Consider the following 19,653-nt stretch of genomic DNA (forward strand, 5'->3'; position numbering starts at 1 on the left):
TGGGATTCATGCCCAGATTTTGGTTGAGCTGTGTAAGCGAGGCGTGCGTTCTTCTATTGTAAGGTCACGACGTGATATGTACAGGAACCTCAAGCTTCGTGTTCGTTTGCAAGATGGCGAACTTAGTGGGGAGATATCCGTACATAAGGGAATTAAGCAAGGGGCTATAACGTCTCCTACTTTGTGTAATAACAGTGTTAATGATGCACAACAGGTTATCTCTCCGAGTTATATTTGCAAGCATGTTGACTTGTCACTTCTGGGTTTTGCAGATGATCTTTTAAATCTGTCTCGGTTGCTTTCTTCATTAGAAAATAATTTTTCGCGTCTTGAAAAAAGTTATGCTGATATTGGTTTGCAGTTTAATGTAGAAAAGTCTGCTGTTTTGTTTTTTAATTGCCCTGAAGATAATGCTACTGTCAGGCTTGGTGGAATTATCGTAACACCGTCTAGTCACATTACGTACCTTGGCCTCCCGATTGGTCGTAATCTTCGAGAGACCCAGTCTTTGCTTACTGAACACCTTTCTAAAAAAGTGCGCATTGCCTATGCGGATGTTGTCACTAGCCGTCGCAATTCAAGCCGTAAATATTTGGCTCGTCTTTATAATGCAGTAGCTTTGCCTCATGTCTTGTACCTGTCTCCTTTTTGGAAGCTCCTGAGTGCACGAAACAAGAAAGACATAAGGTCGGTATTTTTCAAGTATGCCCGATATCTTCTTCAAGTGCCGCCTTTTGTTAGAAACCGCCATATTGCTGTGAAATATGGAATTGTTGAGCCTCTGAGTGCCGTGGAGGAGGTAATTCAGAGTTACGTGAAAAAACTAGAGCTCCTGGATCACGAGTGGGCCCACCTTCTCAAATAGTTGTGTTATTATGTAGGTCTTTCTGTTTGTATTTGTTTTTCTTGCCAGTTTTTGCTTTTTCTTTCTTTTCTAGTTTGTGCTCTGTCTTTTTCTGTTTATTGTAAGACAGGTTATTAATAAAATTCATTCAATTCATTCATTCATTCATTAATTTGATTAAAAATGTTATCTGGGTTACCTTTAATATATGCTATGCTTTACCTCCCATCCCCCAATGTGTACACACATCCTCAGCTTAAAGACCTACAATTTACATCAAGCAACTTTTTCATTGCTAGCTATATTAGCCTACGCCCCCAATAAATTAATATGATCAAAAAATGCTAGCTGGGTTACATTTAATTAATGCAATGCTTTACCTTACATCCCCCAATGTGCAAATATATATACCCCAAATTTGTTTCTAAACTATTTTTCATCATTTTCTTTATTTTATTAACCAAACTTGACTTTTTTCGTACGTCTCCATATAATGCAACAGTACCGAAATATCTCAATTAATTATTTATAAAATAAACTTACAGCATATAATTGCTTAATAATATCTTCAATACTTTCCATATTATCAAGTGCTTATTCTTCAGTACTTAAAAATGTTTATATAAAAACTGTTATATTAAGCCAGATGTATAATACACTTATACAAATGATTCTAGAGAAGCCATATTAAAATAAAATTGTGTAACTTAATACGTAACCTAACCTAAGTACCTTTTCCCCCCTAAGCCCCAAAAAACTAAAGTTTTAAAATTTTAGATGTTATGACGATTAGTGGTTCTGACGGATTTTTATTGTCGATGTTATGACGGATTTTGTAGACGAAATGACGTTATTGCTCCTGACGGTTAAATGTTATGACGCCTTCCCTTGCTATGGTTAGGATTTGCAAGCATTATTTAATTAGAATTTGAAGGGATATAAGGTATTCAAACCGTTGTTGAGGTGTTTATGTTTGCCAACATAGTTGACGATAATTGTAATCTACACCCTATAGAAAAGTCATATCGACGATTAGCGTCAATGCAATGCTGATTATAGTTCAATCTTTCTCGGGCATTTAAAATCGTCATAATAGGAAAATGGCGTATAAAGCTGTGATAAAAAAGCTAATCATTAATAATCCCTTTGACTAGAATGTTTTTTCCAGGAGTGAGATGAGTCGAGCACTGTCAACCCCTCAACAATTGGAACAGTAGGAATCAAAGCACCATTTCCATCAACTACGCGCAATGTTTAAAAAAAAAATACTAAAGAGTTGTTGAGAGTTTCGTTTTGCCACTAAAATACATAACAATATGTATTGCACTTTCTTTTCAAATATTAGACAATCACGTCGAGTCAAGTACTATTAGTGAAGCTTTCGCAGCTTTCAACCTGATCTAACGTAATCTCGATAGTATGAGAAAAGACTAGCCGGAGACTTGAGCATATGGATGGAATGACTGAGGAAATGACAATTCTTGGCTAAGAACATGACAGAGATTTTTAAAGTACAGAAACTAGACCTAGACAGATATATATATATATATATATAAATATGATATGTAAACGGGAGAAATTTTATTGCTGTACATTATCTCCAATATATTATCAGAGTATACAAAAAAATCAAGGGGACTGCTAAGGGCATGGCAGTAAACCCTTAAAAAATTTCTTTGAGAATTTCGGGGGAGGGGGGCAGGACTCCTGATCTAAGCACGCCTCTGCCTCTAGAAGTAGCCTACTTTAGCAGTATTCCCTTTAACTTCTTCCCTCCCTGATTACAGAAGAAAGAAGTTTGATGACTGATATAATAACATAGCCATGTGGTGGGCTCAAAACGTCCTTTTGTAGCAAACGAGAAGTGAAACATCTTAGTAGCCTGACGATATATAAATTTCTACGCGACTTGTTAATGGCTGCTGTTATGGAGCTTTCCCATTGTTTAAAATCAGAACAGTAATTTTTTTTGAAAAAATTAGCTCCTATCGGTCTGACTATAAATGATAAAGAACGTGATCAATTGTTGTTTAGTCTTCCATAGAAATTTTTCCCAAGCCGGTGCATGGGCTTCTGATATGGCTGATCAATCTTTCTCTTTCAAGCTGTGCGTATTTTTAGCTGGTAAATTATATTTTTTAATTTTGCTCATTTGCTTCCTGTTTTGTGAATACCTTTCATTTTCTAGCCCGAAGTTGCGTTTCTTAATCAGCCACAAGTAGCTTCAATTGCTAACACTGACATTGCAGAACGACATGATCTATCATCAATTCGCTGTGTTATATCTGGGGGACAGTTTATTCCACCTGAAGTTGAAAGAATGGTCCGCCAAAAAATGCCCAATTTAAAGACATTCTGTAAGGTAAGGTCCGTCAATGCGAGCAATTCTTAATAAGCTTTTATATATTGTTCTTAGTTTAACAAAAATTTTGCTTTTTAGATTTTGACTCATTTCATTAATTCTGCGTATTCCATCAGCCTATTTCAAAATTAATTATCACTATGAGAAAAATTTTGAGCATTCGTTAAAATTATGGTAATTTTGTTGTTTTCAATCATAATTGTTCGTTTGGTGAATATTTTTAAAATTCACATTATTTTTGCATCTATGCCTACAAAAATTAAATGTAGAAACTATCAGAAATAATAAACTTTGATTTTGACAAATAGCTTCAATTGCTAATACTGACATTGAAGACCGACATGATCTATCATCAATATGTTGTGTTATATTTGGTGGTCAGTTTGTTCCACCTGAAGTTGAAAGAATGGTCTAAGTTTATATATAATGTTCTTGGTTTCCCAAAAATTTTGCTTTTGGTTTTGTCTCATTTCATTAGTTATGCGTATTCCAGCAGCCTTTTTCAAAATTAACTACCTTTATGAGAAAAATTTTGAGTTTTCGTTAAGATTATCGTAATTTTTTTGTTTTCAAACCTATTTGTTGGTTTGCTGTATATATTTAAACGCACATTATTTTTGAATCTATGCCTACAAAAATTAAATGTAGAAACTGTCAGAAATAATTCACTTTGATTTTAATCATATTTTTGAAATAATAACATATTTTTTAAACAGTTACTTTAAAGAAAAATTCCAATTTGAGGAATTTGGCACAACAAATCGTTAACACTTTTGTACAAATGTTCTTTTTTTTTTAAGTTTAACCAAACACAAGACAAACACCAAACGTTATGATAAACAAAAAGGATTTGTAGAAAATTCACTTTAAAAAAGAGAGATAATCCTAAGGAGAAAACCTAGATAAATGGGCGGATATAACATATCATGCTTCAAGTTCTTAGTAGGCTGGAGTCATGAATTTGTCATAAAAATGACCGAACACAAATCTTGCTCAAACATAACGGACGCTAACCGGCAATGTCAATTATGATATTAAAATACCCAAAATTAAATCGATTTGCAAAAAGCTAAGGGAAGAAGTTGACTACGTTAGTAAAACACATGTTTTTTAATGGTTTAGTTTTTCTTTATATTAAGTTTGTGTTTATATTTTGTTCATTTTTGGTCTTATATATTTCTTTAACGTTGGTTTTTAGTATCGTTATTATCATTTCATCAACGTTTAAACGTAAGAATAATAGTAAACACAATAATAGTAAGTAATGTGTCAATTTTCTCTCCAAATAATGTCTATAGTGGGTCTAACTTATAAATGGGTGCAACATTTAAATGCGGCTCATAAAGTTATGATCCATTTCAAAATGGTCAAAAATTATTTGAATTGGCCACCGCTGGTCTAGATTAATATTTAAGGAAGAGGTACTTAGGCATATTTTTGAAAAGTTGGGTTAGATAAGTTAGGCAAGTTCTTACCCTTGTCCAATAGCGCTTCTACGAAGGGACCTTTATCTTATTTACTCTGGGAATGCAACGAGAATTATCTGTATCTTTATTTATTGAAACATTAGCATGAATATATTTTTTTCTATTTCAATTGCCTCTATCAGCGTAATCATTACGTACAATTTGATGCCACGGCCATACCTAACGATAGAGGATTTACACAGTGGGCTAGGGAGGCAATTGGAATAAGAAGACACACTCTTGCTAATATTTCAATAGATAGAGATACAGGTAATTTAAACATTCAATCGCTATATAGCATTCTCCTTAAAAGTGAACCAATAGCTAATGAGGGTAATAAAATTTTACAAAATCACCAAGGGGTTAGATTAAATACAAGACCTAGGAGAATTGCAGCATTAGTAGCAAGCAATAAGATTATTTTGCAACATAATAATTATTTTTATATTCTATTTTATTTTCATCCCGTCGCTTTAGTGTTCTCATTGAAGCAACTCCATTTACCTTCTGTGGCGTTCAGTCACAGTAGCGATATGTGTACATATATATGTCTGTTGTTTCTATTTCTTGGTCTCAGATTTTATTTGATTTGAGGTTATTCTAGTTTTTATCTTTGTTGTTTTAGCGTTGAAGACGCCTTGTTTCATAAAGGTAGAATATCCGCGTCACTTTAGTTTATCTTTTCCTTCTACTGGCCATCGTCACGTTTCTTTTCTTCATCGTAAGATTTTTCTCTCTTTTTGTTTTTTAATAAGTACCAAGTTTCTGATACTTCCAGGGATGAATATCATTATATATTAAGAAGTCACTCTACTCCCATTAGTTCTTTTCAACAAGCTTGGCTACTAGTCAATGGTGGTTTTCATATTTGGCTTTGAAGGGATAGTGGGCTTTGGGAAATATACATTCTGTCTAAGTCCAATGCATTGCATCATCCATCTCTTGTTTTTGTAGCTATGAAATCGGTTTTCTGAGAGGTAACCTAAGCGTAATTCTTGGGTGTGTTTCCAATAACCGACAAGTATTTCAAAGTGTAAGAAAAGGAAACGATCCAAAATAGAATTTTCAAGGCCAGACGAGATTACTGAATGAACAAACAAGGCGAATACTTCAAGAAGACAACCGCCTCTCTTCTTCAGCGCAAAACGAAATAATATATTCAAGAAAAGTGTCGAATAAGAAAAACGGAAAGTCAATGTGAAAAAAAAACAATGAAAAAACCAAAAAATTAAAAGATGAATAAAATTCAATAAAGTCCAGAAATTATAAGTATTAAAAGTAAATACCTAACAACCATAAAGCGAATTATTCGCCAATATCCGCGATTTGCACAAAGTCCAAAAAATAATCAACTGCCATTGACGGATACTAGCGAAAAACTGAGAAATAAAAGAAAACATTCATTCACTCAAAACAAAATGAACCAGCAATTAAATAAGTTAGAGAACTATATCATCTGATTTTTGATTTTAATTATTGCATTCCTTGCAGACACCCTTTGAGACCTAAGGGGTTGTTCACGCGTTTGATTATATGATTGGGAAAGTGGTTCAAGGTTTATTTCAGGGGGTTGTCCTCTCGAAATGTTCGCTTTGTTTGTTTATTCAGTATTCTCGTTTGGTTTTAAAAACCCCATTTTTGATCGTTTCCTTTTCTTACATTATGACTGGCTAATGTGGTTTAAGAAACTATCTTAGTACTGCAAAATGATTTTAACAAGAAATAATCCATCTTTTTGGATTAAAAATGGAAGACACGTCGTTCTTTACTAAGTATACTCAAAAGCAGACACTCTGATTTCCGTGATCGCTTGTGACTTTTTACGACTGTTTTGATTTTCCTCAATTTTTAACGTTTTTCTTTTTCCAGTTCTTAGTATCATCAGCTCTCACTATGATCCGATATCCCTTCTGGTAAATTTTCTAACATCAAAATTAAGAGACAACCCCATCACCATAGAGGCCAAAATGATTAGCAGGCCCAAAAGTAAGAACAACTGAAGCACTTAGTATTACTTCCAACTAGGTTTGGATGAGTTTCAGTGACCCTGATGGCAAGTTTTTAGGGCACCCCTCTCATTTGCCTCCCGTGTATGGTCAGACTGTGCTTTGGTCCCCAAAAGGCCTGAGATATCATTAATAAGATATCATTAGCTTTTTTATTACAAGATCGTGGTTGCAGCATTAGCTGCAAACTAGTAAAGGGCAAACCTCAGCTTATAGTAAACGAAAAAAAAAAAAGCATTAAAAAAAAATGGCATAAAATCATAAAAGTTTCGGATCGGCTGAAAAATTTGTTGATTGTTATAATTGACTTGAATTAGCGTTAGCCAGTTCTCGGCATTAATAAAGTCTCATTGTGAATGGGCCTTAAAAAGAAGCTGGAGTCTTGTTAGTGTGTGTGTGACTAAATTATTAATCACACACATGAAACTAGGCAAAAGCTAAAATGGTTTCGAATGTTTCTTTCGATAGTTTAATTGCAATTTATTATAAATTTAAACGATTTAGTTTGTGAAATAATGCTTAACAACCTCTTACGATGTGAGGAAAAGTATAGATTTATTGAAGACGAAGAAGGAAGCGGGTTACGCGATGCTATTAAAAAATCTATATCAATAAATGGGTGTAAAAAAACAGACAACTTAAACAGAGTTCTAAGTAAAACATGTATCATCACTTAGCTGAATTTTTAGGCCAACAGGTGAGACTATGTGCCGTTTTTCCCGCTAAGATGTTATTCTCTAGTCTTACTTAATTCGGTTTAAAAAAAATTTCTTTTTTTTGCTTAATCAAAGTTTAAAGATCTTAGACCTCGCTTAATTTCAGTCCAATGCACTTAAATTGAATCTTTTTTTGTCCAAAGGGAGGATGTCGAACAGAAACTTTGATTATATTCTCATCGATTCTTTAGATCACTCATCGTATCAAAATCAACTTGTGTCCCCTCTTCTCCCTAAAATACTAGCAGACAGATTAGGCAAAATTAGGTCTTATGTAATTTGTTTCTTTGTATTAAGCGTTTTAATCTAATGTCTACTCTCATATAGAATATGTTCACATAGTCTCTAGTTTTCCTTGAAATGCTTTTTTGTCACAAAACAATTCGCGTGAAACAGATGCAGTACAAGTCGTAAGAATTCCACCGCGGTCGTAGCTACGAATGAGCAAGGGGGGCTTCACTAGAAAGTTCATTGCCCTTCCCCCCCCCCCCCCAAAAAAAACAACAGCTAAAAGGCCAGTGTAAAGCATAGCTTTCACAGAAGAGGGTAATTCTCTCCCCTCCCCCTATTTTTGCTTGAAAACACTGATATGTAACCCAGGATTAATGTGTTGCTTTGCAGGGGTACGGAATGTCAGAATATCCTCATGGAACCATTACAGCACCGATTGGCAACCATGTATTTGACTTATCTGCCATGACTGAAGAAACTAGTGAGTTTTTCTTTATTTAGGGACTATTTAGGCTAGGATATGCGATTTAATAGGACAGTTACAAGAAATATGACAACGAAAAATCGACTACAACCATTACCATTACTAACAACACATTATAGCACCAAGCCCCGAATGAAAAATTTTGCTTGTGCGAATGAAAAGCCTCTTTCTGAGCTTGATCACTCCATGATACAGTATATATTTTTTATTTTTAGCTATATGTAAGTGTTATTCCTTTTTTACTTGTTCTTTCGAAAATACAGAATAAACATGACCTTTGTCTAGTTTCAGTAATAATATAAAAAAAACTCAAAGTGAATATTTTTGTTAAAATCAATCAATAAACAGAAGCTTTACTTTTAACTTCAATCCGACTCTCCCACAAAGATTTAATTCATTCAATGCTCCATTATTATCTCTCCAGCGTATAGTTAAACAGCGTAAGACTACTATGAATGGCTATCAGCATCCCTCTAATGAGAAAAAAACTGTATAATAAGTCAATCTGAATAATTAAAACATGACTTTGTTATCAGGCAAATTATTTACATGGATTGAGTACTTCTTATACCTTATACTTACTTTTACTTTACTTTATTAATAAGCACAATTATAACACTTCACAGTTTGCAACTACCGCACTAATGAAAAAACATAAGTTTTTACTAGCGTGCAGTAAAACGGCTAGCCATTTAAAAAATACACGAACAAACAACAACTAAATAAACTAAAAAATGGGAGGGAAAACAAACCAAACTCCTTCACATTATCAATTCCAAATTAATTTCTACCTCCCTACTCCAGAACCTCCCATCAACCCGTCCTCCTTACCATCTCGATTCACCCTACCACTTCCTCCCTACCACTCCCATCCACCTGTTACTCCCTGCTATCCTAACCACCAAAAATCTCCAAACCACCCCTTCCTCATTAAAAAATAAATAATATTAATAATAATAAATTAAATTAAAATCACATATTTACTAACCACTTTTTGATAAATATTCAATTACTTTTCTCTTAAAACCCAAAAGATGTCCAGCCGTCCTAATGCTCACCGGTGAAGAATTCCGGACGGCAGTTCTAAGAAACTGCAATCGCAATCCTGATCTCGCGCTACTTCTAAGCTCAACTACCAAATTTTCACTGTTCCTGGTATCATGCACATGAATATCACAGTTAGCACGGTAAATATCATGAAAAATACTTGGGACTAGATTATGCATGCACTGGAAGACAAAAACTGCTGCTTGATAGTCACGTAGTAGACCCACGTTGAGCAAATTTAAAGCCCTGGAGCAAGCGCTTGTATCGTTAACATCTTTCACATAGTTGCCTATGAACCTTACTGTTTTGTTTTGAAGAATTTGAACTCTTTCGAAGTTGCTGTAAAAGTTGCTGCTCCAGATCAGACAACCATATAATATGTATGGATAGACAATGGAGTGGTAAATCATCAGTAGAATCCGCTTTGGCAAAAATGCTGAAGTCTACGGAGCATCCCGATTCCTCTTGCAATTTTGGCAGAAATAACATCACTATGATGATTCCATGAAAGGTTTGAGTTTGTGAAAAATCCCAGGTAAGGTACACTGTTAACTTGCTGCACCGCTTTCCCAGATAGCATAAATAGACCGCTAGTGCCAACAGGTTTGGCTACTCTGAAGAAAGTCATTAGAAAATTTTTTTTTCACGTTGACACACAGTAAACTGAGGTTCATAAAATTCTCCAGTCATCTTAGCACATTAGCTTTCAATACCAGTTCTTCAATTGATTTTTCACATACTGTCAAAGCTGTATCATCAGCAAACGTAGTAATAAAGATGTCTTGAAGACAAAAGCGCACCACGTCGACGTACACAAAATAAAGCAGGAGACCTAAAACCGAACCTTGCGGTACTCCACAGTTTAATGGATAAGAAGACGAAGCCACATCATTTAGCACTACAAGCAGGGATTTTCCATGAAGATAACCATCCAACCACTGAAGGGAGGTGCCACAAATTCCCATACGCTTCAGTCTGTCAAGCAAGATCTTGAAATCTACGATATCGAATGCCTTTCTAACATCATGAAAATCGACATAGGCAAATAGCCTTTATCCAACGCACCACTTACGCACTAAACTAACTTCGATTTCACTCTTTGGAAAAAAGTAGTAATGAAGGGTTTTGATCTCCATACTGCATGTGCACCATATCTCTATACCACACGTAAACTTGGCACTGTTAGTGACACCTGACACTGTTTCACTGGCACTTCATCTGTATACCTAATTGATTTTATGTCGTTTTCTGCAGTCTCCTTTATAAATACTGATCTAAAGAGCGTCTAACCAGTGTCCAAGCCTTCTTCACACTGAAAATGACCCTGCAGTGTGCTATTTCTACAATGGCATGGCACGAGACTCTGGTGCTATTAAGGAGAATTTACAAAAGTACGCAGTTATAAGTATTAGCTTTCAAATAAGCTCTTAAACATATCTCTACGGTCTTTCAGTAGCCTACTAGCGCTGGAAAAAAGCCAAGAAAAAAAGGAGACATTAGTGTTTCCCCCGTTCAATACGTTATCAGGGGATTTTCAAGATGGGAAACTATGAATACTGGCTCAAGGCTTTTAACCAGGGCAGTTCAAATACTATCATTGTTATTTATACATTTGTAAGAAGTTGACGTGTTATGACCTGCAAATACAAAGGTGCGTTCCACGCTTTCCATAAACAGAAAAATTGCGATGAATATCTTGATAGCTTTCATCCACCCAAAGTAATGTATTACAAAATTAAAGTGCCATAGCAGCCCCTATCATAAACTCAACAAAGCCTTGTCCACAAATTTTTCGTAAAAAAACACAAAAGTGATGATTGAACAATTTTTTGATCAGGAATTGGTTCTGAAAAAGTATAAACGAAAAACAGCTAAAATCTTAGGTAGTTTCTTCATCAACGTTAATGTATATCATATATTTTTTATTCTTTTCCTTTTTCAAAAGAATCTTTAGACCAGATATTAACTCAATCTAATATTTTTCGTTACTTTAAAGGAACTGTAATATTAGATAATAAATATAATAATTGATACTCTAATAATAGCTTGCAAGGGTTGCATAGACTCTTAAACCATTAGATTGGTTGAAGTTAAGGAGCAAAACCAGGCAGATATTAAATGGAGATAAAGTAAAAACTGCTATGCGTGAAAATTCTCTAAGTATGAGAATATACAGGAAGTCCCAGCACAAGGAGAACCAATCAAATTTCAGGGCGTATTTTGGGCAGTCGAGATGCAAGCTACCCTATTTGCGTGCCTGTGCAATTCATAAATGCTAAATCTAAGTTTCTAGGAGACTTTTCGCAGCTTGTTTGTTTCCAAAGCTTTTCGCAGCCATTTAAAATGTAAATTGAATTTTTTTCCAAATAAAAGATAGTAAAAATTATGTAAAATATTATTGACACTTCCTGAGATAAGAATTTAATGAAACATATTTTATGTACAATATGATCCTTTGAAATAAATATATAAATTTAAAATATGTGTAGATATAAGAAATATGTGTAGAAAAAATTTCTTAAATATAAGAAATATAAATAAGAGAAAAATCAACATGAAGAAGTAAACTTCATTAAAATTGTACATTACTCACGTAAGCGATAGCATCCATTGCCATACCCATGATTTTTATTTGGGGGAGGGGGTTTGACTATGGAGTACGTTTGGTTCTGGCCATTGGATGAAAGAAAAAGGCGTATTTTTTTTCTTTTTTTTATTGCATTTTGAGGAGGGAGCGGTTAACCTAGACCCATCGCTTAAGTATAACTTCGTTAGTCTTATCAACGTTATTGTAAATAGTGTAATAGTAAATCAATTGTATCTTTATTTTAGCTGACAAGCCTGGATGCGTTGGTAGACCTTGCCCTTTGACTGAAATAAAGGTAGGTAAATTTCAGTTTGCGAGTGTGTTAATGTAGCCAGCTTAAACATAATTAAAACAAGTCTCAAGCTCATGGTCTGCTATAACTTTCTAGTTCAATGAGATAAACCTTATTATTGATAGATATATATATTACGGTGAATGTCCGAAATCTAGTTAATGTCGAAATTCACCAGTGAATGTTCGAAATTCCTTTTTTCTCTGCTTCGATTCAATTAGATTTGCGAATTAGCTTTTTCAGTCTTATGCAACCTATGATGGTAAGAGTTAGGTTATGTTGGATTATGTTACTTTAGATTTGGTTAGGACGTTAGGTTAAGTTAGATTAGGTTTGGTTAGATTTGGTTCTAAATATCAGAAATGGAAAACCTAACTTAAGCTAACCAAACCTAATCTAATCTAACTTCCCATCATCAAACTTTGCATTAAATTGAAAAAAGTGACTGGCAACGGCTCCATATATTTCCGGGAAAATTGATATCTTGGCACTTGGGATATTCTCGCATAAAAAAAAAAGATTTAGGTTGCAAAAGACGTCATGTATTATGATAGCACATCATGTAAGCGTTTCTTATGACATGATATAAGATTTGAATTTCCAACACGTCAGTTATTTATATAATATAATGTCTGTAAGAAGGCCCAAAAAACGAAAATTTGCAGTTGCAGTTACTATAAATGATGATTCTTTGGAAGCAACACTGGAACTATCAAAAGTAATAAGATGTGAAAATCGACAACCTGGACACCAATACGGGCAGCTAAAGCAGAGGCCACTACTAAATTGTTTGAAGTAATCAAAATCCAAAACCGTGTCAAAAATGAAAAACATCATTACCAAATTTCTATTCTTGTAAGAATAAGCAATGTCTTTTCAAGACATGAAAAAATTGGAATTTTTTTTAAGTCCAGTTCAGAATCGCTAAAGTTATTATGTAAACTGCAAAAATATTTCCGGTGCCCGAGAAAAAATTCTAATTTTTTAATTCAAACTAGAAATATACCTGAAAATTTAAAAATTAGTTTATTACTTGTTTGGTAAAATCAACTCGCTACGTGATTAAGCTTACAGGTTTGAACGTATCCAATTATATTATGACAGTAGGAAGGCACAAAAACTAAAATTTGCAATTATTACAAAAGATGATTCTATATTTTGACAAGGGATTAAAACAATTCACAAACCTTAAAAAAGAAAACCAAAAGTTTCAAGGATAGTACATATCGTTGTTAGAAATCGGACTAGGTTCAATAATCAAATATATTTTAACAGATTGCAGTATGAAACACGTTAAATTGCGGAAACAGCAAAAAACTGGTAATTTAAAATTTTTTTTTATATATTTTAACAAGGGAATACAACAATTCAAAAACCTTACAAAATAAAACCAAAAGTTTGAAGCTTAGTAGAAATCGTTGTTAGAAATTAGACTTGCTATAATAATCAAATATCTTTGAATCTGACACAGTATGAAAAGACATTAAATTGCGTAAAGAGCAAAAACTGGTAAATACAAAAAAAAATTGTGTATATTTTAATAAGGAATTATAACAATTCAAAAAGCCTTAAAAAAGAAAACCAAAAATTTGAAGTTTAGTATGAAAAGACAGCAAATTTTCTGCGGACAAGCGACAATGATAATCCATATACAGAAGGCTGAAGCGTGCCAAGTGCCGGGCCCAGCGGCTGGTAATTACAAACATATTTGTATATATTTTCAAAAGTGATTACAGCAATTCCAAAACCTTAAAAAATAAAACCAAAAGTTTGAAGCTTAGTAGATATCATTGTTAGAAATCGAACTTGATTTAAAAATCAAATATTTTGAAAAGACTGCAATATGAAAATGCAGCAAATTGTCTCAAATTGTCTTCCGTAAACAACCAGCGACAATGAGAATCCCTATACAGAAGCCTGCCACGTGCCGGGCTCCCGGTACAATGTTTCTATATATATAATATATATATATATATATATATATATATATATATATATATATATATATATATATATATATATATATATATATATATATATATATATATATATATATATATATATATATATATATATATATATATATATATATATATATATATATATATATATATATATATATATATATATATATATATATATATATATATATGCGATATATACGTGCGATTTATACATATAAATTGCAAGACTTGATTGGGATTCTCATTTCCATCAAACTGCAACAATTTAAAAACGTATCAATTTTCAAGTCTTTCTTCCTTTCTTATTTAGTACGGTATGCTCGTTTAACATTGCAAGAACATGTTTTTTTTTAGGTAATCAATCAAAATTCAGGTGAACTCTTGGGACCAAATTCACCTGGCGAGATTTGCTTCAAAGGGCCTTACATGTTCAAGCAATACTGGAATGACCCTCAGGTAGCTGCTTTACTTCATTTACATTGTAAATGGTATAAATATTACTAGATCTTATAACAGAATTTATTAGGTATATAGATATAAGAAATAACTTTGGATTGGCAGATAGTTAAAAATAATATTAATTTAGCTGTAAGTTAGAGTCTGATATTCAGCGAAAGCAGCAAGTTTATGTACTTGCCAGGAAGTCAGTACAAACCTTCACTGTTCAAAAAACATGGTATAGAAAAACATCCTCTGAAGGAAAAGTGGTAACAGCCTCACTTACATAGTTTCTCCAGTACCTCCAGAGGCCCACAGGGTTTCAGTGAGTAGCCTGCAGTCTTCCCTTTAGTGTGCCACCACGTAGATGTCTTTACACTCTGGGATGATACTCTGGGATTGATACTTTTCTGGTCTTCCCCGGCGACGGGTGCCTTCCGGTTGCCGTTGGAGGAGCATTTTAGGAAGTCAATGATCTGGCACACGGAGCATTTGCCTAAGGTATCGCCACCTTCGCTCCCTCATAACGAAGGCTATGTCTGGTTGGCATATTCGAGTACAGATCTCGTCCGAGCACGGAGGTAGCAGATACACTTATAAATTGAAAACTCTTAGAGGCATTTCTAAGTGTAAAAGTTATGAACTTTCTACTATATAAGGACACAAATTTCTTGAAAGAGGATTGATTCTCTTACCTTCCTTACGATCCATTATTAAGCTGTCAAAACATTATCTGAAAGTGTAAGAAAAACTTTTATTTGTGACCCCAACGACTCACTTGAACCTTTCATAAAATACAGACTTTGAACAGGCTTGGGGTATAGATCCATCCCTGATTACTTCCTTGTGGAAAATTCTTGCCAAGATAAAAAAAATTGAAAGCAGGCATGAGTGGTTTCAATTGGCTTAGAGTGATCAGTTCAGCAATCAAACTTGAAAATTTTCTACATGAACAGTGCTATTATTGACAGCTAGAATTTTTCTGAGCACTAACAGTTCGATTGCCATTATTTTGAACTTTGAATTTCGGCTTTACATCAATTAAAAAACTTCAGTAGAGGAGGGGGTGTTACTCCGGACCCCACCACGTGGTTTATGGTTTTCTCAGTGAGAATGAAAAAACAGGAATTTTCTCACTTGAAAAACCAAGAATTTTGTCACATTTATGGTTGTTTTCATGGATGGTTATGTGTGTTGTTCGATTTATTTGATGTTTTTCTCGGATGTCAACATCAAATTATGGATGTTTTATGGTTTTTGTTAGTGAGAATTTGAAAAACAGGAACTTTCTCACTTTAATGGATGTCAACAGCAATTCATGTCTGTTATATGGTTTTTGTCAGTGAGAATTTGAAAAACAGGAACTATTTCACTTTTTTGGTTGTTTTTTTGGTTTTTGTCAGTGAGAATTTGAAAAAACAGGAACTTTCTCACTGAGAAAACCATAAACCACGTGGTGTAGTCACGAGTCAGAACACCTGTGCTGTCGACCTCAATTCACCTATCGAGAATCAATAATTCCCCTTAGAAACAACAAATTAATTTCCCCTTTCTTGACAGATCAATCAATCAATGAAATCATCTGTCAGACTTTAAAAATTTTCGCCTAGAAACATTTCTCCAGGAATAGATCCAAATCATTAATGTCTTTGCCTCGGGAACAGTTCTACTGGTCGAACTCCAAAGGATATTAATAACCAAAGGCCATGGAAACAATTAGGCAAGAAACATCTTAGCGATGAATTGTTTTAGCGCGCGAAAAGGTTTCATATTAATTTGAAATGCGTTAGCGCAGAGATGCCAATAACAAAGGAACACGCTGAATTTACGTTTAGGGATTATTTGGGCGAAACCGTTTTAGACAGGTTATGGAACTATTTCGGCGAAACAGATAGAGACATTTTAAAAGAAGATTTTTGAAGAGATTTTAGAAGAGAATTTGAGTGTGGTCGTTATAATACACAAGTTTCATTTGAACAGTGTTGTGAGGTCCTCTAACCCAACCCCAAAGGGTTCCAATCCTCCTACCCCAACCCCGAAGGAAGCCCCCGGTCCTCAAAGCCCCCCAAACTCCCAAAGGCCCTCCACCGGTCCCCCAAAGGCCCACCCAGACCCCCAAAGGCCATCCCCAGGCCCCAAATGTCCCCCAGGCTCCCAACTGTCCCCCCGGACACTCAAAGGCCCCCAAGCTCCCAAAGGGCCACCGGCGCCCCAAAGGCCCACCCAGACCCCCAAATGCCATCCCCGGGCCCCCCAAAGGCACATCAAGCTCCCAAAGGACCAACGGGGTCCCAAAGGCCCTCCACCGGTCCCCAAATGTCCCCCAGACACTCAAAGACCCTCCCGGCGCCCCAAAGGCCCACCCAGGCCCCCCAATGCCCTCCCCCGCCCCCCAAGCCCCTCCCCCCGTCCCCCAAGGTCCCCCCGCGCTCCCAAAGGACCCCCGCCCCACAAGGGACCCCCAGACCCTCAAAGGCTCTCCCCGAGCACCCGTCTTTCGTTGATGTGTGTTGTCTGAAACCTATGATTTGGGATGTGTAGTTTGCTACTTCAGGCTTTTCTGAGCTAAGGTTTCCTAGTATTTCCTAGGTGAATGTTGTCTGAAACCAATAGTTTGGGATGAGTAGTTTGCTATTTCAGGCTTTTATGAGCCAGGTTTCTTAGCCTTTCGTTGATGTGTGTTGAGTGAAACTTATGATTTGGGATATGTAGTTTGTTCTTTTTGACTTTTCTGAGTTGGATTTCTTAGTCTTTCATAGGTGAGTGGTGTCTGAAACCTATGATTTGGGATATGTAGTTTGCTATTTTCGACTTTTCTGAGCTGGATTTCTTAGCCTTTCATACGTATGCGTTGTCAGAAAATTATGATTTGGGATGTATAGTTTGCTATTTCAGGCTTTTCTGAGCTAAGGTTTTCTAGTATTTCGTAGGTAGATGTTGTCTGAAACCAATAGTTTGGGATGAATAGTTTGCTATTTTTGACTTTTCTGAGCTAGGTTTCTTAGTCTTTCGTTGGTGTGTGTTGACTGAAACCGATGATTTAGGATATGTAGTTTGCTATTTTTGACTTTTCTGAGCTGGATTTCTTAGTCTTTCATAGGCGTGGGTTCTATGAAACCTATGATTTGGGATGGGTGGATTGCTACTTTTGACTTTTCTGAGCTGGATTTCTTAGCCTTTCATAGGTGTTTGTTGTCTGAAACCTATAGTTTGGGATGACTAGTTTGCTATTTTTGACTTTTCTGAGCTAGGTTTCTTAGCCGTTCATAGGTGACTGTTGTCTGAAACCTATGATTTGGGATATGTAATTTGCTATTTCCGACTTTTCATAACCGTATTTCTTAGTCTTTCGTAGGTGTGTGGTGTCTGAAATCAATGATTTGGGGTGTGTGGGTTGCTATTTTTTTTACTTTTCTGAGCTGGATTTCTTAGCCATTCGCAGGTGTGTGTTGACTGAAACCTATGATTTGGGATGGTTAATTTGCTATTTTCGACTTTTCTGAGCTAGATTTCTTAGCCTATCATATGTGTGTCCTTTCATAAAATTATGATTTGGGATGTGTAGTTTGCTTTTTGTACTTTTCAGAGATAGGATTCTTAATCACTCATAGGTGTTTGTTGTCTGAAAATTCGAGTTTGGGATGAGTAGTTGGCTATTTCAGACTTTTCTGAGCTAAGGTTTCTTAGTATTACGTAGGTGAATGCTGTCTGAAACTTATGATTTGGGATATGTAAATTACTATTTTGGGCTTTTCTGAGTTGGATTTCTTAGTCTTTCATAGGTGTGTAGTGTCTGAAACCTATGATTTGGGATGTGTAGTTTGATATTTTCGACTTTTCTGAGCTAGGTTTCTTAGCCTTTCATAGGTATGTGTTGTCAGAACATTATGATTTGGGATGTGTAGTTTGCTATTTCAGGCTTTTCTGAGCTAAGGTTTTCTAGTATTTCGTAGGTGAATGTTGTCTGAAACCAATAGTTTGGGATGTGTAATTTGCTATTTCCGACTTTTCATAACCGGATTTCTTAGTCTTTCGTAGGTGTGTGGTGTCTGAAACCTATGATTTGGGATGTGTGGGTTTCTATTTCATGGTTTTCTGATTTTTATTTCTTATTCTTTCATAGGTGTGTATTGTCTTAAACCTATGATTTGGGGTGGTTGGATTGATAATTTTGACTTTTCTGAGCTGGATTTCTTAGCCTTTCATAGGTGTTTGTTGTCTGAAACATATAGTTTGGGATGACTAGTTTGCTATTTTTGACTTTTCTGAGCTAGGTTTCTTAGCCGTTCATAGGTGAGTGTTGTCTGAAACCTATGATTTGGGATATGTAATTTGCTATTTCTGACTTTTCATAACCGGATTTCTTAGTCTTTCGTAGGTGTGTGATGTCTGAAACCTATGATTTGGGGGTGTGTGGGTTGATATTTTTTGACTTTTCTGAGCAGGATTTCATAGCCATTCGTAGGTGTGTGTTGACTGAAACCTATGATTTGGGATGGTTAATTTGCTATTTTTGACCTTTCTAAGCTAGATTTCTTAGCCTTTCATAGGTGTGTCCTTTCAGAAAATTATGATTTGGGAAGCACACAAAAACTTACACATGCACACGAAAACTTACATGCACACAAAAACTTAAATGCACACAAAAACTTACACACACACACACACACACACAAAACATAAACACACAAAAACACTAAAACACACACACACACGCAAAAACATACACACACACAAAAACTAACACACACACACACACACACACACACAAACTAACACAAGAACACAAAAAAACTCAAACACACACGCAAAAAAACCTACACACACACACACTCACAAAACTTACACATACACACACGAAAACTTACACACACACGCCAAAACTTACACACACACAAAAACTAACACATGCACACGAACACGTACACAAACACACACACACGAAAAATAACACACACACGCCAAAACATACACACACACACACACACACACAAACTAACACACACACACACACACACAAAAACTTACACATGCACACGAAAACTTACTTGCACACAAAAACTTACATGCACACAAAAACTTACACACACACACACAAAAAAATAACACACACACACACACACTAAAAATCACACACACACACGCAAAACATAAAACACACGCAAACAATAACACAAACAAACTAACAAATACAAAAAAAATTACAAATGAAAACA

General features: G+C 35.2%; 1 protein-coding gene across 1 annotated transcript in view; it reads left to right on the top strand.

The window, feature by feature from the left end:
• Positions 1-19,653, top strand: part of LOC148952960 (uncharacterized) — a 205,338-nt gene that overhangs the window by 129,956 nt on the left and 55,729 nt on the right. Inside the window, exons 6-9 of the mRNA XM_089088205.1 lie at positions 3,033-3,206; positions 8,016-8,106; positions 11,989-12,038; positions 14,354-14,455. Of these exons, the coding sequence (XP_088944331.1) occupies positions 3,033-3,206; positions 8,016-8,106; positions 11,989-12,038; positions 14,354-14,455 (417 nt within the window). The remainder of the gene's footprint in view (positions 1-3,032; positions 3,207-8,015; positions 8,107-11,988; positions 12,039-14,353; positions 14,456-19,653) is intronic.

The sequence above is a fragment of the Artemia sp. Qi Xiang Cuo genome, chromosome 4, assembly GCF_049724085.1.
Source record: "Artemia sp. Qi Xiang Cuo chromosome 4, ASM4972408v1, whole genome shotgun sequence".
NCBI lineage: Eukaryota > Metazoa > Arthropoda > Branchiopoda > Anostraca > Artemiidae > Artemia > Artemia sp. Qi Xiang Cuo.